Below are 17,843 nucleotides of genomic sequence, written 5' to 3' on the forward strand. Positions count from 1 at the left end.
CTAACCCGGTCCAACTCAAGCTGTGTGCCGCCCTCCATCCTTCGGCCCTTCGCCTATCGGCTTGGATGGCTGTTCTCCACTAACCACAAGGATATAGGGACTCTCTATTTCATCTTTAGTGCCATTGCTGGAGTGATGGGCACATACTTCTCAATACTGATTCTCTCGCGCGATGCCATATCACGTAAAGGTTTTTTTATTAAGCAAGCAACTTCCAATACTAAGGAAACTGTATAATAGGGGTGTGATAGGGGCTATTCGAATTATCCACGAATAGTGTGTGTGTGTATGTATTTACTTAGAATTCGGAAGAACCTGAAATGCTCCCACTCTGCATGCCAGGCAAAGTAGGATAGAGAAGAGGGTTGCCTAGTAGATGTTCTCTATAGGTAATGGACTCCATGGGGATTATAACAACCCATATGGCCATATGCCTTATATATAATCGATATGCTTCAAACAAGGAATGCCAACGGATGAAGGGAGGATGATTTCGTTTACAGACCCATCGAGCGGAGTGAGCATTTAGCGAACACAATGCGGAAGGAGAGGATGCTCAACCCTACCCCAATCTGCTTCTAAATTTCTAAACCCTAACCCACCCAGTCTAGCCTGATGTTCCGAATTGGGTCCGGTTGTCACGGGGTAAAAATAGAAAAATTTCAAAAAAAAACCTATAGTCCTAAGGTTATGGGAATTGCAAAAAAACCACGATAAGATAAGGGGGATGAGGGCCAAGTCTGGGTGCCCAAAAAAACCTTAACCTAATCCGAGCTGAAATCGGGTTGAACTAGTGTGGGTTGGGGTTGAGTCTAGCCCAAATTGCACCCATTCTACAAACATGACCGTTGTGTTATATGGATATTGGGCCCACCAATGTGGGTCCCATAGTATAGCAATTTTCAAATCATCATTACATGGCACGTGAAGGGCCAATATTAGGCTGGGCTACCCACTAGGACATCCAAAGGCGATCTTCCGTGTCCAAATTCATGTCACATGGCACAACACAACAGAACATGGACATGGTGTATTGGTGTTACATAACGAAATCCATTGAATAGAGATAGAAAAGGCAAAAAGTCCAGCATGCTTTTTGGGTGCGTTTTTCGAGGGTTTTGCCCATTCTTTCCGCGTCCATCATCAAAATTAGGGCTTATTTCTTCTGATTCCCCCCTTTTTCACACCAAACCCTAAAACCGCATCGTTGATTTGGTGGTACGTTCTTCCATTTCACGCTTCCTTCCTTTAAATTTACTTTCTTTAACATCTATCTGTTTTTTTTTTGCTAAGCATCTCTTCCCCAATATGTGTAGGTACTGATATCTTTTCTTAAAATCATTTTGCGGGTTTTACTGACTGTTCATTTGAAAAAAAAAAAAAAACCCTTTTCTGATTTGTTAGGAAACCTCTCGTTCTGTTGGATTATAAGATCATGTCCTTGTTTGAGTTATTTTTTCATGCAGTTGCAAAATTTATTGGATTTCTTGGCTTTATTAAGGTAATCCCCATTTTTCTGCTTTCCTTGAAATTGTGTAGGATTGTAACGTGATTGTCCATTAGAACAATACCCATCTTCTGATTTCTTAGAAATCATGTTTTTCTGTCGGATTATATAAGTTCACTGATTTGATTGATCTCTTTATTTTGCAAAGATGCAATATTTATCGGATTTTTTCTTTTCTATTTGCGTGTTTTACTGTTTTTCTTTACTCTTATACTCATTTCCGTTTTTTTTTTTAAATGTATTTTTTTTTAGTTCACGTCATAGATTGAATTTTTGGCCGAGATTGAATTTTATTTCTTTTTTTCTTTTGTGTCTTATTATTGAGTTTTCTTGTTCTTCATTGGTTTTTTGACAAAATTGCGTTTTTTTATTTTTTATTTTTATTGTTCCCTTCTTCTTTTGGCTTCTAATGATTTGTCACTAGAGTAATATCTACTACCGAGTTTTCATTAGAATAGAGTTTTCATCTTTAATTGATTTTTTTCTCTCAAGATTCACTTTTTACTGGATTTGTTTGTATGTTCTACTGATTTTTTTCCGTTGTAGTTCTGTCCATTTTCTGCATTCTTAGAAATCACGTAGTTCTATAGGAGTATAAGTTCATGTTCTTCATTGATTTTTTCACTGAGCTACAGTTTTTTTTATTTTTATTATTATTATTATTCTCTTCCTCTTTGGGCTTCTAATGATTTTCCACTTGAGTAATATCCATATTTTGATTTATTAGGAAAATATATAATTATTGTATTATTAACTTTATGTGTGATTTTTTTTCACGTTCTGGAAGTAAGCGACTACATATATTTGAGTGAACTTTTTTTGCCCAGATGCAATTTTTGTTGGATTTTGCTTGGCACTGTTTTTCCTTGTTATCGGCGATGTTTGTGGTATTTGATTTGCAATTGGGCATATGCAATGTTTTTTTATGTTGATAACCGATGGTATATACGACAAGAAATGACTGAAATATTTCCATTTCCAGCCCCACTGAAACGATACCAAAATCGAAACGCATATCGAAACCAAAATCGTAAATGCATTAGTTATATATTATATGAGTACGTGTTATATACTTGTATGAGTTGCATTTCAAATGTGGCGTATGTACTAAATGTATATATTTATAAGAATTACATCTGAAATGAGTTGCATTTCAAATGTGGCGTATGTACTGTATGTATATATTTATAAGAATTACATCTGAAATGTGGTTTATACCGAGTTATCAGACATGCGCCAAAACACATGTCTCTAGGTGTCGTGCATGCCACTAGGTGTTCAACGTTATTAAACCATTATGGATGGATGATTGTCTTGCTTATGCGATGGTTTCTAAGTGTGTATTTGCGTTTATTCTAGTATTTTCTGAAGTTTCATCTTAAAATTATATCACTTGCATAAGTGTGTATTTGTGTTTATTCTAGTATTTACTCAAGTTTTATCTTAAAATTCTTTCATTTGCGTATGTATCCTTACATATCCGTGATTTTACAGAATTTCCACAGAAATTTCCAACCAAAATCGAGACGTTTTCCGTTTATGCCCAAAAAAGAGGGTCCACAAGTGAGGGAGAGTATTTTTATTTAATGGCAAAAAATTTCATTAAAGGAAAGAAGACCGAGATGGTCAAATACAATCAAAAGAAAAAGCTAAACCAACAAGAGGACATCATAACTAAGAACATAAAGCAGGAGAGACGGAGAAAGTATAAAAGTTTTTTGACCATTCAAAAAAAAAAAGGATTAAATAATGCCATCTCCAACTGCTTAAGCTTTTGGAGTAATTTGTTGTTTCAGAGGATGGTTTGACCTTTCTAGACTAAATAGGTATCGTTGTTAAGCTTGAAACTAACAAGTTGAAAGAGCAAGGGAAATATGGTTGTAGAATAAGAAGATAGTGGATAGGAAAGAGATGCCATTAGAGACTTGTGAGGAGGGAGGGAGGGATTATGGTTTCCAGTGAGGAAGATTTGGGGGGGGGGGGTAATTTCCGTTAGGTTGCCACTCTTGTAAGAAAGGTAGAAATGGTGCTAACACTCCCTAATTCTTTTATTTTTTGAATAGTAAACACGCCCTAATTCTTAAGCTGGTGATAAAATTCTTCTACCTTAAAAGATTGGTAGGTTTGTAAATTGATATCAAGTGTGGTGCTCGTTAGCGGGGGAAAATAAAGGAAAAAATCAGAAAAAAACTAGGGATTTTGTGGAGGTGAAAATAAAGATAAGAGGAATAAAATATATGAAGAAAATGTGTTATTATTATTAATTTTTTGAAAAGGTAATCTTTATAATTAGAAAGAGGGAAGCCCCGAGATGGGACATCCCAAGAGTACAAAACAGAAAAAGGAAAGCAAAAAAGAAAAAAATATAGAGATGAATCAAGGTGGGAGATGATCAAACCATTGTAGAGAATCACTACCCACCCCTCTCCTAGCTAATAAATCCGCCTTCTCGTTAGCTGTCCTCCTAACATGGTTTATAACAATAGATGATCCCGAGATTAATTCTTCAATTTCATCAAAGAATGCCAAGAATCTCCAAGGAGGAGCCACTCCCCCCTTCAACCAACAGATCACATTTAAGGAATCCCCTTCAACAATTACATTATCTAAACATCCTCCACTAAACTTTTTGATACATTAGAAAGCAGCCTTAACTTCCGCCTCCATCGCATCACACACTCCAATCGAACCGGAAAAGGCCCATTGAACTTTGCCACTTTCATTGCGGCATAAGCCACCCACCCCGGACGTTCCCGGATTCCCAAAACAGGCACCATCGAAGTTCAATTTTAACTGAAAATGTGTTATTATTTGATAGAAAAGTGATGGAACTGAATGAAAGTAAGGAGGATAGAAAGAATAAGGTCCAAAATTGCTAGAAGAAAAGGGAGTCTTGGGTTTTGATGAATATTAGGAGTAATAACAGAAGAAATAATTTGAAAGGATTTAAAAAATTGAAAAGATGTATCTCCCTCAAGACCAAATCCTTATACCTTATTGCATAAGATTAATCTCAAAGCGCTTGTACCATGTAAAATCTTTAAATAATGGAAGAGAAGCGCTTCCATGATTTCATTAATTCAAAAATGAGGTTTAATGTCTTATATACTAGATGCTACAAATGACATATATGCCCTTAATGAACGCCAAATGATCCTTTCTATCATTTTTCTGCCTTGTTTTGTTATGCTTGCTTGCCATTGTGATCTTGGTTTTCTTCACTGTGAACTTATAATTTTCTGTCATGAAACTACATTGCCTGTATTTGCCTTTTTTGTTGAGATCATTGACTCTTCCAGCTATTAATGCGAGGCACTCCATGAAAATTCGGTACTTTCTGTGATTTACTTTTTCTCCTTTTTGTTTGAGAAAGACAAAAGACTAGAGAAATACATATATATCACCCTTCTTGACACATTAATTGGCATAGTGATGAGCTACTAGATTAGATTTGTCTGTACTCCACATGGCTAAAAAAAGCGCTCACTACATTTCATGTTGAAGCCCTGGTGATTGACCAAAGCATTTTGTAGTCTTATTCCCATTCATTATGAGTTGGATTGGAAAGTTTGGAGGATCCTTGGTTGGTTCGACATATGTTGGGTCTCCCCGTGTTTGTTTTCGGCTTTATTGGGGGATTGTAGTTGTTGCCACCTAGGGAGGGGAGAAAGGCCTAATATTACGGCATACTATCCTTTATGTGCTCTCTTGGGTTTTTTGGATCAAATGAAGTAGGACAATTGAAGACAGAAATTGATTGCTCTGATTGTTGGGAAGGTTAAAAGTCGCATATACTCTTGGGCTATTGTAAGAGAGGAGATTAGAGGATATTCTATTCAATATCTTTCTAGAAAGTACGAGGAATTATCTTATAGGAATGGGAGAGAGAAGAGGAAAGCTAAGTGGAGCTTCCCACCTCCCAATGCCTGTCCAAAGGACATTGGAGTTATTTTTTCAGGATCACTTAGGGAATGTGATGCTATTCTTCTTTGATATGATTGTGTGAAAGGATTCTAGTGAGGCGGATGTGTTTGCTCTTTTGATCGGGCTTAAGCTTTTCATCATCGACCTTGGCGGCAACCTTTGTTTGGAAAGGGACTCCTCCAAACCCATATCGTGGGCAAAGAGTTGCTCGCTGTCCCTTTGAGGTTAGTAGGGTTTATTGGTGAGATCAAAGAGCTTAGTGTTGGAAAATGACAATTTTCTTTCTTTTTCTTTTTTTGAAAATGACAATTTTCTTTTCTTACATTCCTAGATGTGCCAATGGGACTATAGTGGGCTCCCTAGCTAAGGGATGTTCGTAGAATTTCTTTCTGTTAGACAACCTCCGCAGCTCTGTTCTCGTTTTGCTTCCTTTCCTTTAATATAGTTTTCTTTACCATTTCAAGAAAAAAACGAAAGGGGGACACTAATGACTAGGGATTCAGAATATCCTGAGTGGCAGTAACAACTATCCACAATGGGTGTTGAAGATACAAACTCAACAGTGGTTGTTGTCATTTTGGTCATTGTATGGTTGAGTCTTCCTTTTGTTCATGTTTATGACTTTTGGTGTTTAGGTTTTTGGTTAAGTGGATCTTGTCCTTATTTTTCAGAATTGTTTCGCTGAACCATTTCATATGGAGGAGTATACTCTCTTTCCCTCCCCAAATTCCATGATTGCTCAATGTGCTCAACTTTGTTCTCTCCCCACCCTTAGAGTGACCTGAATTTCTGTTTTAAGCTGTGCAATGAAGACATTGATCTATGCTTTAGGTCTTTCATGCACTCCCAAGGACGAGTGTTTAATAACTCGGTGTTGGTCAAGGTAAATCGGAGTGGACTCTGGTGAGTTATTGATTTCCACGGTCAAATTTTCAACTCGGGCGAGACAGAGTTCTGGTTGATTTGGTAGGGAAAAACTTGAACTCAGACCTGAGCTCGGCCAAGGAAAAAAATGAATCTACTCGGGGAGTTTTTAAACAGTGCCAAGGACAGAACTTGAAATGGGAGTCTGAATTCAACAAACATCTTTGCCTTCTTAGGGCTTTCAAAATCTAAACTGAAAATAGCTACTGTGGGAAACTGCAATTGATACGAAACTGGCATAAGATGTGAATTGTAATGAACTACAAACTCCACAGAGGAAATAATGTTGGACAACCTTACAATGGCTCCAAGGATAAAACCCTCCAAAAATGGTGTTGTGCTACTTTTACAATCGAAACAGCATTATGCTTAGTAATTTTATTTGATCTACCAAGAAATTATCATCGTGTGAATCGACCAATTACTCCAATTGCTTAAGCTGTTGGAGATGGCGTTATTTAATCTTTTATACTTAAAACACTCCTCCTCTCATGTGGCTCCTCTTTTTAGGGTTGGCCTACATGTGGCACATGTGGCCCTTCTTTTGGGTTGGCCATTACATGTGGATTTTTAATATCAAGGAGTTTTGAACCCCGGACCTTTGCTCTGATACCATGTGAAACAGACAATTACTCCAATTGCTTAAGCTGTGAGATGGCATTATTCTATCTTTTATACTTTAACACATAGCAAGTATAGTTTTCAGGTGGCTATGTATGTCTGCAACCTAGAGAGCTGCCTCTGTTACTATTATTATTATTATTTTTGGATACATCATCTAATAATGATATGATAGAATGGAAGAAAATGATGCATGTAGACGAACCCAACTAGTGTCAGGATTAGACTTAGTCAATTTGAGCCGAGTAGATTCTTTCACCTTCTTCATGAAAATTTTCTAAAGGATTCATTAGCCGACCCCAAATAGTTTGGGACAAAGGCTTAGTTGAGTTGAGTTGAGTTGAGTATACATCATCTAATAATGATATGATCTGTCATAAATGCATATACCATTGAATTTCTTTTATCCTTCTCAAACTGCCCAGCTTTCCAGTCTAGGCTCTCACCTTATTAGTTTTCTTGTACATGCCAATGAATGTTTTTTAATATTCTTAGTCTTCTTTTATTGTTAAATCCACATTTCTGGACCCATCTGTTTTGACAGGAAGTTGACAAAACTGTTTAAATAGTTAACCAAGTAGATGATTATCAATTTTGTATTACAAGAACAAAGACTTGCACACCAACCAAGTAGATGATTATCATTTCTATATTACAAGAACAAAGAGACTTGCACACCTGAATTCAGATCATTTTAATATTGGAAAATTTTGGTTTTTTCTTTTTTTTCCTCCCTCCATTGTATTGGTCACTCTTTGAACTGAAGCGTTTCCTTTTACAGAGCAAAGGTGCATGTTTCCACAATTAAAGGGATATAGAGGAGTAGCTGTTCCAGTGTTCAAAGCTGGGAATTGAATGTTCGAAGTAGCAAATATGACACTGACGAGTAACGTATAGTGATAATAAAATATTGTTGTACGGTATCATATTATAGCTAAGACGGGGGCACTTTGTTGTGTGGCCGCTGGGCCACAGGAAGTGAAATCTACCAACAGCAGAGACTGTTCCATGGATCCCAACGAACCTCATTGGCGAACAAACTCAAGCTTTTCTCCGCCACCATCAAGGAGATGGGATTGCAGATTCCAATCAGATGGATTATCTCGCGGATCTCATGGAGCTCCTCTCTATGGGTCATCGCTATCTTCACATAGTAAAGGAAGCAGAAGGCGGGTGAGCAGTGAGCAGTATCCCAACCATCAACACTCTGTGTCTGATGGTATGCTTTCTTATTTTGGAAGCCCATCTGACAACTTACATGCCCCGCAGTGGACACCACCTGTGCATAAGTTCAATTTTACCGAGTTTACTACTCCTGTGGGAGGTAATTGGACCTGATTTGTTCTCCTTTAAATAGAGATGACATAGTTGTCAATCATTATTCAAGATGATTTTGTTATCTTTGTTTATAGTTTACGTTCTTTCGTGTGGGATGTGGTTGTCATTTTCTTGAAGTTCAGGAATATTTTGTTGTTATACTTGTTGCACTGTCATTGCTGTCGTGATGTTAAGATGGTCATCATTTGAAGTCCCTCAACTTGTGGAATCTATGTTTGTATTATATTTATCTTTGATATCTTAGTTTCCTAAGGATGGGATATTAAACTAAGAATCCTGAGGACTTGGTTATTTGCTGCACTGTTCATGGCCTGTCGTTATATTGTCCTAGATGGTGTTATTAAGCATCATTTTAGTTGTTAATACCTGCCCCCAACAATAGAAGGTGGTGCATTAGGAGATCATCAGGATTGTCCTTTGTTTTGTAAGGTAGGGGGAGACTGATTTTTATGGTCTTTGTATTTGTTATGGTGGAGGCTGCTTTGGTTTTTATGGAAAAATTAGGGGTGCAACTCGGGCCAGGCTGTGTTGGGTTAGGTTGATGCCTACGGACCCAAAACCTCAAGCCTAACCCAATCCAACCCGAGCCTTCGGTCAACTATGGTCAACCCCAACCCAACCTGCCTTTAAATCTCTCGACCCTAACCCAGCCCTATTTTCCAAATCAGGTTGCGTTGGAACAAATTGGGTTCGGGTTGGCCCGGGGAAAAACTGAAAAAATACCAAAAAAAAAAAAAAACAACTATAACCCTTAGATTTTGATATTGCGATAAAATCACAATAAAATTAGGGGGATGGGGTTGGGTCGGGTTTCCCAAGGCCTCAAACCTAGCCCAACCCAAAATTAAATACTGTTGGCTTTTCCAATACCTATCGCAACCTGAACTGAGGAAATGCCCACCCAACCCAAGCCGAAATTGGGTTGAACCTGGCCCAAGTTGCATCCCTAGGAAAAAAAAGCAGGGGAGGGGGGGGGGAGTGCAATCAGAAATTTGCTGGTTGTCATATTTAGTGTCATGGTATTCTATTCAGGTGCCCTCCTTGCATCTGGCTTTGCTGTTCCTAGATGCTTGGGGGCCTGAGATAACTTATTTTAAACCTTTTTTCTTGTCTCTTAAAATAACTTATTTCCTTCTTTTCGTCCCTTCTGTACATGGTTCTGCTTTTTGCCTCCTTTTATAGCTATGAATACAACTAAAAGTAAGCCATCCCCGATCTCATGGGCTGTTGATACAATAGAAGACAATATGATTTCTGTACTCTATAAATTTGCATTCATCACACGCTTGGTTACGTATGGTAACCAGTCTGTTTCTTTAAATTGTGTTGGAAGTGGCTGGTGATCTTCTGTTTCCCTTTTCATTTTCGGTCTTCTTGCATGATAACATACTTGGCTCTGAGGCGTTCTTCATATTTTATTTTTTCCCACTCCTAGTTATAGCTGGCCTAAGGTTTTGAATGTCTTCATTTCCATTTAAGTACAACATTGCCATCACCTGGCCATGGAGTGCAAGGTTCATCACTAGTTTTCATTTGCTACCGCAAAACCCTTGTCATGCAACATTGACATTGTTATGAAAAACCTCTTGAATAACTATCTGCAATTTCAGTGGCAAATAAAAAAAAAAGAACCAAACACAAGCAATCACCCAAAGACACTAAGATTTACACGGTTCAGCAAAGCCTACATCCACGGCTGAGGCAACGAGAAAATCCACTATAGAAACAAGAGATTACAAGAGAAGATCAATATCTCTCACCAAAACCCCAAGAAACCCTAGGACACACTTTTTCCCAATTTTGAGCTCTCAACCCTCTTCTTAGACAAGAATACGAAAATAAGCCCTTTATATAAAGCAGGCCATACTTACTCAAATCGGGCAAAATCACTTAAAACGGGCCGGGCCGAGCCGAGCCCGAGCGGCTTTGCCCAATAAATGGGCCGCATCCGGGCCACACAATATTTCGGACCCCAACCAGGTTTACTTCAAGACACCCTACTCAACAGACATAAATTCTATATTCTAATTATATTTAGTGAGATGCGTCTGCTTGTCTACTGCTCTAGGCCTCTCTAGCCGAATCACAAATTTGTCTAGTTCATTTTAGTTTTTCTCATTCATTTTAGTTTTTAGCCCTCTCATGATTCGCCTTTGTCTATACTCCTGCCGTTTTCGTCTTCCGTCAGTGCAGGATTTGCTTGTGATAAGAAAGAGTTCATTTGGTTTTTAATACCAAAGCATATTTGGAGGGTTTCGGTGCAGCAATTTGTCAGATTAGGGAAATACAGGGATTCCTGGCTGTATCATTCATTTATCAGCAATTGTGATTTGATAGTAGTTAATAGTTAACTTTAGCGCCTTTAAGTTTTGTCAGTCTTTTACAGATCAAGCAAGTACAGGGCTAATTCCTGACTATCTTTTTTGAGAATGGTAACTTTATTGAACTCCACAGGTTAAAATACACAGATTACAAAAACAGAGAGGGTGACAAGTTGTCGCCCAACAAGTTTTGCAATCTGATTTTTCAATAACTACATTCCTGATACCCTCACATTAAATTACAGTGTCACCAATGTCTCCATCTGCACTCTATCCGAGCCTCCTCTTTGGCAAGCTTGTCTGCATCATCATTTCCAGTGCGAAGTTTGTGAGCAAATTGGGGGCAGATCGATCTGCAGCAGTTCTGTAATTTTGGAGGCCAATTTCCATGGTCCCGGGGCTGAATTGCTAGCCCATGCTATAACGTTAGAAGAGTTTCCCTCCACTATCAATGGGAGAGAAAGGTGATCCATATACCACCTTAGACCCCACAAAAGGGCCCTAGCCTCGGCTTCGTTGGAATCGCAGATCCCTATCGGACCGGAAAAGGACATCAAAGACTGACAAAATTCCTTACGGCATCTTGGATACAGTTTTATCATTTATCAAAAAAAAAAATCAAGAATAGTTTAGTGTCTCTAAAGTTTTATCAGTTTTGTACTGGTTTTCCAATGCTGGAACTGACATTTTTGTTTCAAAATTTTGGTGTGCTTTCATTTTCCACATTAATCTCGATTTGTAAATTGAAGTCATTTTCACTTTTAGAATATTGTAAAATTCAAATAGGCAACTGGTGTACCCGCTAACATGTTTTGATAATGGGGCAACTCGTCTTTTATTCTTTAATTGGCTGCTGAGAGCTTTTCAGGAATAGTAATAGCCTTTGATTGCTGGTTAAATAATAAAAAGAGAAGGCAAGTTTGTCCCATTGTTAAAACATGGTAGTAGGAATATCGGTAGCCATTCAAATTTTCAATTTCTTCTTTTTGAATTATTGTTTGCTTATCTCTCCTCTTCCCTAAATTAGGCTCGCTTCATTTTACAATTTGTACGATTCAAATCAGATCTTATGGATTTCGGTTTGAATCCCATAGTTAAATCTTATTTTATATGAAATTTGTGATTTTCGATTGTAAAGCATACTATTCATATGGTTCATGTGAAATAGATGATTAGCTATTCATATGATTCATGTGAAATAGATGATTAGCATGTGTCTTTGATGATTAGTACGTGTCTTCTTTTATTAGCTTGTGAAATAGATTATTATCCAATATGCATGGATTGGGATGAGAAATATATGATTAGTACTTGACAAGTTTGTTTGTAAATAATTCATATTATGATATTGAATAACTAATCATCACAATTTTTATTTAAATTAATAGATTTGGAAAAATGAAAATTTGGCTCTTTTATTATTCTTGGATTTGCTTATGCTTTTTTATATTTTGTGATATATAGGGAAATGATATCAGCAAAACCATGTTTTGATAATTGCACTGACTCATCTTTTTTTTATTATTTAAAGAGCTGTCAAGGTTTGTTGCAGTTCCCAAAAATCTCTTACAAACCAATTTAAAAGGGAAAGACATACTGTGTTTGTGCAATTATCAAAGCATGGTTATGCTGATATCATTTCCCTGTATGTGTGTGTGTATTTGAATGAATCTTACGATTTACGATACGATCTGATATGATTCGACCCCTATTATGATTTATGATTCAATTCCGATTTTCAAAATATTGGTTACATCCTTCTACTTGTTTCACCACTAACCTATATTTTTTTTTCATGCAATCAGGATCAAGGTCAGAGACGACTCTATTTGCTCAGTCCACCGAGGTATCTTCATTTTTCAGCTTTGTGGTGCTAACTTTATCCTGATTTTGTGACTGACCATCTTTTTATTTGCTTCCTCTACAGAGGCGCGTTACTGGTGGTGCCTCTGCAGCACCCGACAGTTTCGAGCACCCATCACCACTTTCAGAATCCAGCCCATGGGAATCATCTAGGAAACGACCTCTCTCCTTACCGCCGCGCAACTTTTCAGGCAGGCGTTCTTTCATGTCAAAACCCATTTACCCGCTTGTGTTTCGAAATCCTGTTTCCGATAGTGAAGTTTGTGTATCGGCTGATACGGCTAATGGTAGTAGGTTGACACCCTGTGAGAATAGAACCTCACCTCTCTGGCCCAATAGCAGTTCAAACCTCGAGATTAAGTTCCATAAAACTCTCACCGAGCTTGAGAAAATGGAGGCTTCTCCAGACCCTAGTGCAAGTTCTAGAAGAGAAGGATTCAGGTGGAGCAATGCTAGCAGTTACGACATGGGTCTTGACGGAGAAAGCATCGATATGACAGAACACACAGAGAACATCGGGCCGCTTTATAACTCTACTAATGATCAGAAATGTGGGTTATGTGGAAAATTTTTGTGCCAGAAGTCCCCATGGAGTTCTTACCGGATTGTTAGGAGCAGTGACATGCCCATTGCTGGAGTGCTCCCTTGTAGCCATGTTTTTCACGCTGACTGCCTGGAACAGACAACACCCAAAACCCAAATTCACGAGCCCCCTTGTCCTTTGTGTCTGAAGAGTGCTAGTGGAACAGAACCATCCTCATCAATTTCCGAACCAATGCAGATGGCCTTAAGAACAGGGAACAGCAGTAATCCATCTACAGATCAAATAGAGGGTGGTCTGAAGAGAAACCGATCTATGCCTCCTCCTCCTCGTGGTGGTAATTCCATTATAAAGAACCATTTTAAGAAACATTTTTCTTTCAAGGGGAAAGCAGGAAAGGATCTTTTTGGTGGGAAGATGTTCCGCCGAGCTGGGTCGTCCTCTTCAGAACAGCATGCCGACAAAAACACAGTTGGATGCTCAAGAACACATCAATCTTCTAAAAAGTAGTCGAGCATGGGAGATGGTTGCTGGTTGGAGCAAGTAGCAGGAACCCCCATGTACAAGAATCTAAGATCTAACCTTGATTTTGTTCAAAGACATCCTAAAACATCAGTGCATATCTCATATGTGGGCATCTTATGACTAATATTTCACTGTAATTTCACGTGAAGGAATCTGACATATGGGCCATGTTGGGTCTCTGCCCCTGCATCTGGTTGCCTTTTATTACAAACCCATATAGAGAGTTATGTTATTATCTATATAGCCATCTGTTGCTGCAATCCGTTTTCATCTTAGGATTAGTATATCTGGGCTTCAATTGAACTTTCATCTTTTATCATGTTTCTGCCATCATTAATTGCATTTATGTCCTATGATCAGTATATCCGCCCTTATTTATCTGTATAGATGGACTACAAAAGGCTACTGTTATTGTTTAATGCAAACTTATTTGATTATTAGTCAATTAGTGAAACAAGTGGCAGTGTTTGGTTATCTTCTTCTTTGAAACCATGAAGCCTTTAATGGGAGGTCAAAAAGCTGCAGGTTGTAGAGACTAGAGACCCAAGTGACAAACCTGTGAGTCTTTTCTCTTTTGTGATTGCTCCCGTGAATGTTCTTAAACAGACCCACCTCTCCATTTACTTCACCCACGCTCTATGTTGCCATCAGCCTTTGACTTTTTATCTCTATTCATATCCATCTCTCCTCAGTCTCTTCCCTGCCCACTCATGAAAGACCTGTCCTTCTTTCTCTTCAAGAACTCTCTTGGAGCCAAGATGAAGAAAGGTCTCAGAAACTTCTGCCATGGAGTTGGCTCCACGTCAACGCTCAACCAACAGAAGACCGACCTTGAAGTGTCTTTCATGGTCACCCCATCTCTCAGAAGCTCCTACTCAGAGAACAATGACTTTATAGAGAACCCGCCGACTCTGGAAGAGATGATATTTCAACTAGAATTGGAGGAGGAAGCCGCAAGAAAGGCAAAAGCAAAACTTGATGACTATGGTGAGCTTCGGCGTAGGATGTCCTGTGTGAACAACTCCGATATCTTACGATCTGCTAGGAACGCATTAAACCAGTACCCACGGTTTTCTCTAGATGGAAGAGATGCCATGTATAGATCTTCCTTTCGAAACTTTGGTTCAAAGGCTTGCGGCTTTGAAGGGGGTCGGAAATCTGTGTGTTGTTCAGCTGGACATGGGGGAAGATTTTGCAAGGCTGGTTATGATCTAGACTTGGAGAGAAATCTTGGGTTGCCTCCAACTTTAGCAGGAGAAAGTGTGATTTGGTGCAAGCCAGGGGTTGTGGCCAAGTTGATGGGTTTGGAGGCCATGCCAATGCCTATCAGTGGTAGACATAGTAATGTGAAACGGAGTTCTAAGATTAAGAAAGAAAATCTCAGGAGAATTGGAAGACATGAATTGCAGAAAAGAAGGCTTGTTATGGGTCTGAATGGTTGTAAGGGAACTGGGAGAGAGGCGAGTGGATCGTGTTCGAAAGTGAATCATTGTGTGATGGAACCGATTGCCGTCGAGCCAGCAAAGAACAGAACTGATTGGCAGATTAGACATGCTCGTTAGGAGTTTGAACTCGAATTTCGTGTCTGCCCGGGAAGAATTCCTGTCTTTTAATCTTGTTTTAGTTGTTATAAGAAAACTAACTCATGAATAAACTAAAACTTGTACGTTAGATGAAGTTTTCTTTCCTACTCCAAAGAAAATGGAGTTTTCTTTTCTAGTCACCTTCTCTTGTTAGTTGTTTTGTGCTAATGTAATAATTTTACAAGGGTTAATTATACTATGAAAAAAATACCTTCTTTTTCTAATCCCTATGGTGATGAATCTGGTAAAGCGGCACATGCTTTCGAGATCTAAACCATCCATTTGATGGCTCCTTTTAATTGTTTATCTGTAGTCCTCAAAGTTGTCTAAGGGCACTTTTTTTCCCGATTTTTGCCACTTCTCAGCCGTCTCACCACCACAGACACTAGTTTCTTGTTTCCTGATTTTTAGCGATTTCACCCTCATCTCCATTTGGGGACACAGATTTATCCTAGAAAAAAGACATGGCGTAAATGTGACAACTAGGATTTCCAATTAATGTAACTTTTTCAGCCACCCACAACCCATCCACATTGAATGAATGATGTAAATGTGATACATTTTTGTACTGAATTACAGTTAGTGAGACGGGAGAAAAATAACTACTTGACACGGGATGTTTCTCACTGCGATGAACTCGTACTTAGGAAAGACAATGTCGCTTCAAGATGCTTACAAAAGTACTTGTTTTCTTTTCCTGCTCAATATCAGAGTCAGTATGGGTTTTTCTTGAATTTAAGGCCACATGCATGCTGCCATGAAAGTTTTTTCTATGGAATATTTGTTTATCAAGGGGTGGGAGGGGCAAGGAGGGTGGGAGAGGGAGAGAATTGAGTGGGCAGAGTGAGGAGAGCGAGACAAATAACAATTCGTAGAAGTTTGTGTTAGATTTTGAGAACCGATTTTTAGTCCGATAATCAGTTTTGGACTCGCAGTCGATTCTCAAAATAAAAACAAACCAGGCCTAAGAAATCGGACCTTTGCTATTCATCTACATTTTAAACCGCGAGAAATTATACGATGAAGGGTGGTATAAACATGTACCCATCCCATCCTTGATATTTGATCCAAGAGAAGCTCACTTTTTGAGGAGGTGCTGTTGGATCAAATATCAAAGGTGGTACTTCTATCGTACCACCTTTACGTGTTTATACGGCCCTTCATCATATAAATTCTCTTGAAAACATTGCCAATATCAAAACAAGAGGATAAATATCATCTTGGCTGGTATGAATTTTTTTTCATGATAAACTGTGTCTCCAAGTGGTGAGAGAAGGGTAGGCTTAGTGAAGTGGCTAAAATCAGGGAACGGCTAAAAAATTAGGAAACAAAAATCCCTACTCAAAATAGGATCGACTTTTTCCTTATTTTTATCCAATTCTTACTCTCATCTCAATCCTACCCCTTCAAATCTCTCTCCTTCCCAACCTTCCTTACGCATCTCTCACCTCTTGAAGACACTAATTTTTCATGAAAAAAAATTCATAGCTGCCAGACATGGGCTTATGGAACTTTTACTAGTCAATCGCTTGTCTCATAAAAAAAAAAACCAATCCATACAAAAAATCCACTTTTCGCATTCTTAAGCGAAACAACCAAATGGACCCTAGATCAATCCTAGTGATAAAAAGGGTCTCACACAGGTACTTGTGTGTATAATCAAGACTGTTGATCAGGTGGACCGCCAACACACGTACTTGTGTGTATAATCAGAACCGTTGATCAGGTGGACCACTCATAAGGTGACCAACATGGTCCTGGTTCCATACTCTTGAGAGAACCATCAAAGAGTCCTATTTAGATAAAGTAGCTAGAATCATCCATCGAGGTGGGGTAAGCGGCAATGGGCTGGACTTATGTTCGCGGGTTGGATCAATGGGCCCAATCACATTCTCATGGCACATATGGGGCCCAAAAGGTGGCCGTAAAGAAAGAGAAAGAGCTCAACAGTCAGAGTCTTATTAGAACCTCTAATGTGTTGCTCTTTCCTTGTTTGTTCATTTGTTTATCGTTTATGAAGAACAAATTCTACATGCTAGGCCTCTCACGACCCATTGTTTGGTTCATGCACTTTAACCACTTGGGACGATAATCAGATAGGGAGAACAACCCTAGCAAGCATGGCATGGTGCACAATGCTCGAATGATTGGTCCACATAGTGGCCCCCAACCCAACCATGCCCACATGTATTTTGTGCCACAATTCTCCGAGGCCAATTAGCACACATGATACATGGAACCAGATCTAGTGGTTGTGATCGTTCAATGAGCTACCCATGGTTGAGGCAATTGGGAGTTATCAGCGTCAATTGGGTTCAATATGTGTGCAAGTTGTTCACCAATATGGAGTTCTTTTCAAGTAATTATAGTGAGTGTGTTAGCAACTCACTTTTATTTCTGTAGAGTTCTTGTCCAGGGAGATTTTAAACACTGCTTTTTCTAGAAGTATACAGGAAAGGTAGGGGCTGGATTGAATGTTCTAGAGAGAAGATAATGGTCTTCTCCATGTATGGAAAAACTAAGTTTTGGATAAAATATAAATGTGAGCATAGTAAGGAGGAAATTGAGGCCTATTCACATTAGTGTGGTAGGCTTTCCTTTTCTATCCATTCTTAGCGTTTCAAGTGGCCATGTGATCCCATGTGCTCCTTGTTATTTACCATTAGAACTCTTCCTCTTGGACTTTTATATATTTT

General features: G+C 38.7%; 1 protein-coding gene across 1 annotated transcript; it reads left to right on the forward strand.

Moving 5' to 3' along the window:
• The first annotated feature begins 972 nt into the window (after positions 1-972).
• On the forward strand, positions 973-13,824 carry LOC143877661 (uncharacterized). Its single transcript, XM_077379837.1, has 4 exons — positions 973-1,218; positions 7,758-8,300; positions 12,441-12,481; positions 12,563-13,824. Exons 2-4 carry the CDS (start codon positions 7,985-7,987, stop codon positions 13,547-13,549), a joined length of 1,344 nt encoding a protein of 447 aa, XP_077235952.1. The 5' UTR covers positions 973-1,218; positions 7,758-7,984; the 3' UTR covers positions 13,550-13,824.
• The last annotated feature ends 4,019 nt before the right edge of the window (positions 13,825-17,843 follow it).

The sequence above is a fragment of the Tasmannia lanceolata genome, unplaced genomic scaffold, assembly GCF_043159265.1.
Source record: "Tasmannia lanceolata isolate RefF3 unplaced genomic scaffold, GAP_Taslan_0.1 ptg000005l, whole genome shotgun sequence".
Taxonomy (NCBI): domain Eukaryota; kingdom Viridiplantae; phylum Streptophyta; class Magnoliopsida; order Canellales; family Winteraceae; genus Tasmannia; species Tasmannia lanceolata.

What these genes read in the sequence shown, in the direction of transcription:
- LOC143877661 (XM_077379837.1), top strand. Translation starts at nt 7,985, where the DNA reads ATGGATCCCAACGAACCTCATTGGCGAACAAACTCAAGCTTTTCTCCG. An exon ending in GTTTACTACTCCTGTGGGAG is followed by an intron (nt 8,301 to 12,440) that starts GTAATTGGACCT and finishes TCATGCAATCAG; the next exon opens with GATCAAGGTCAGAGACGACT. An exon ending in TATTTGCTCAGTCCACCGAG is followed by an intron (nt 12,482 to 12,562) that starts GTATCTTCATTT and finishes CTTCCTCTACAG; the next exon opens with AGGCGCGTTACTGGTGGTGC.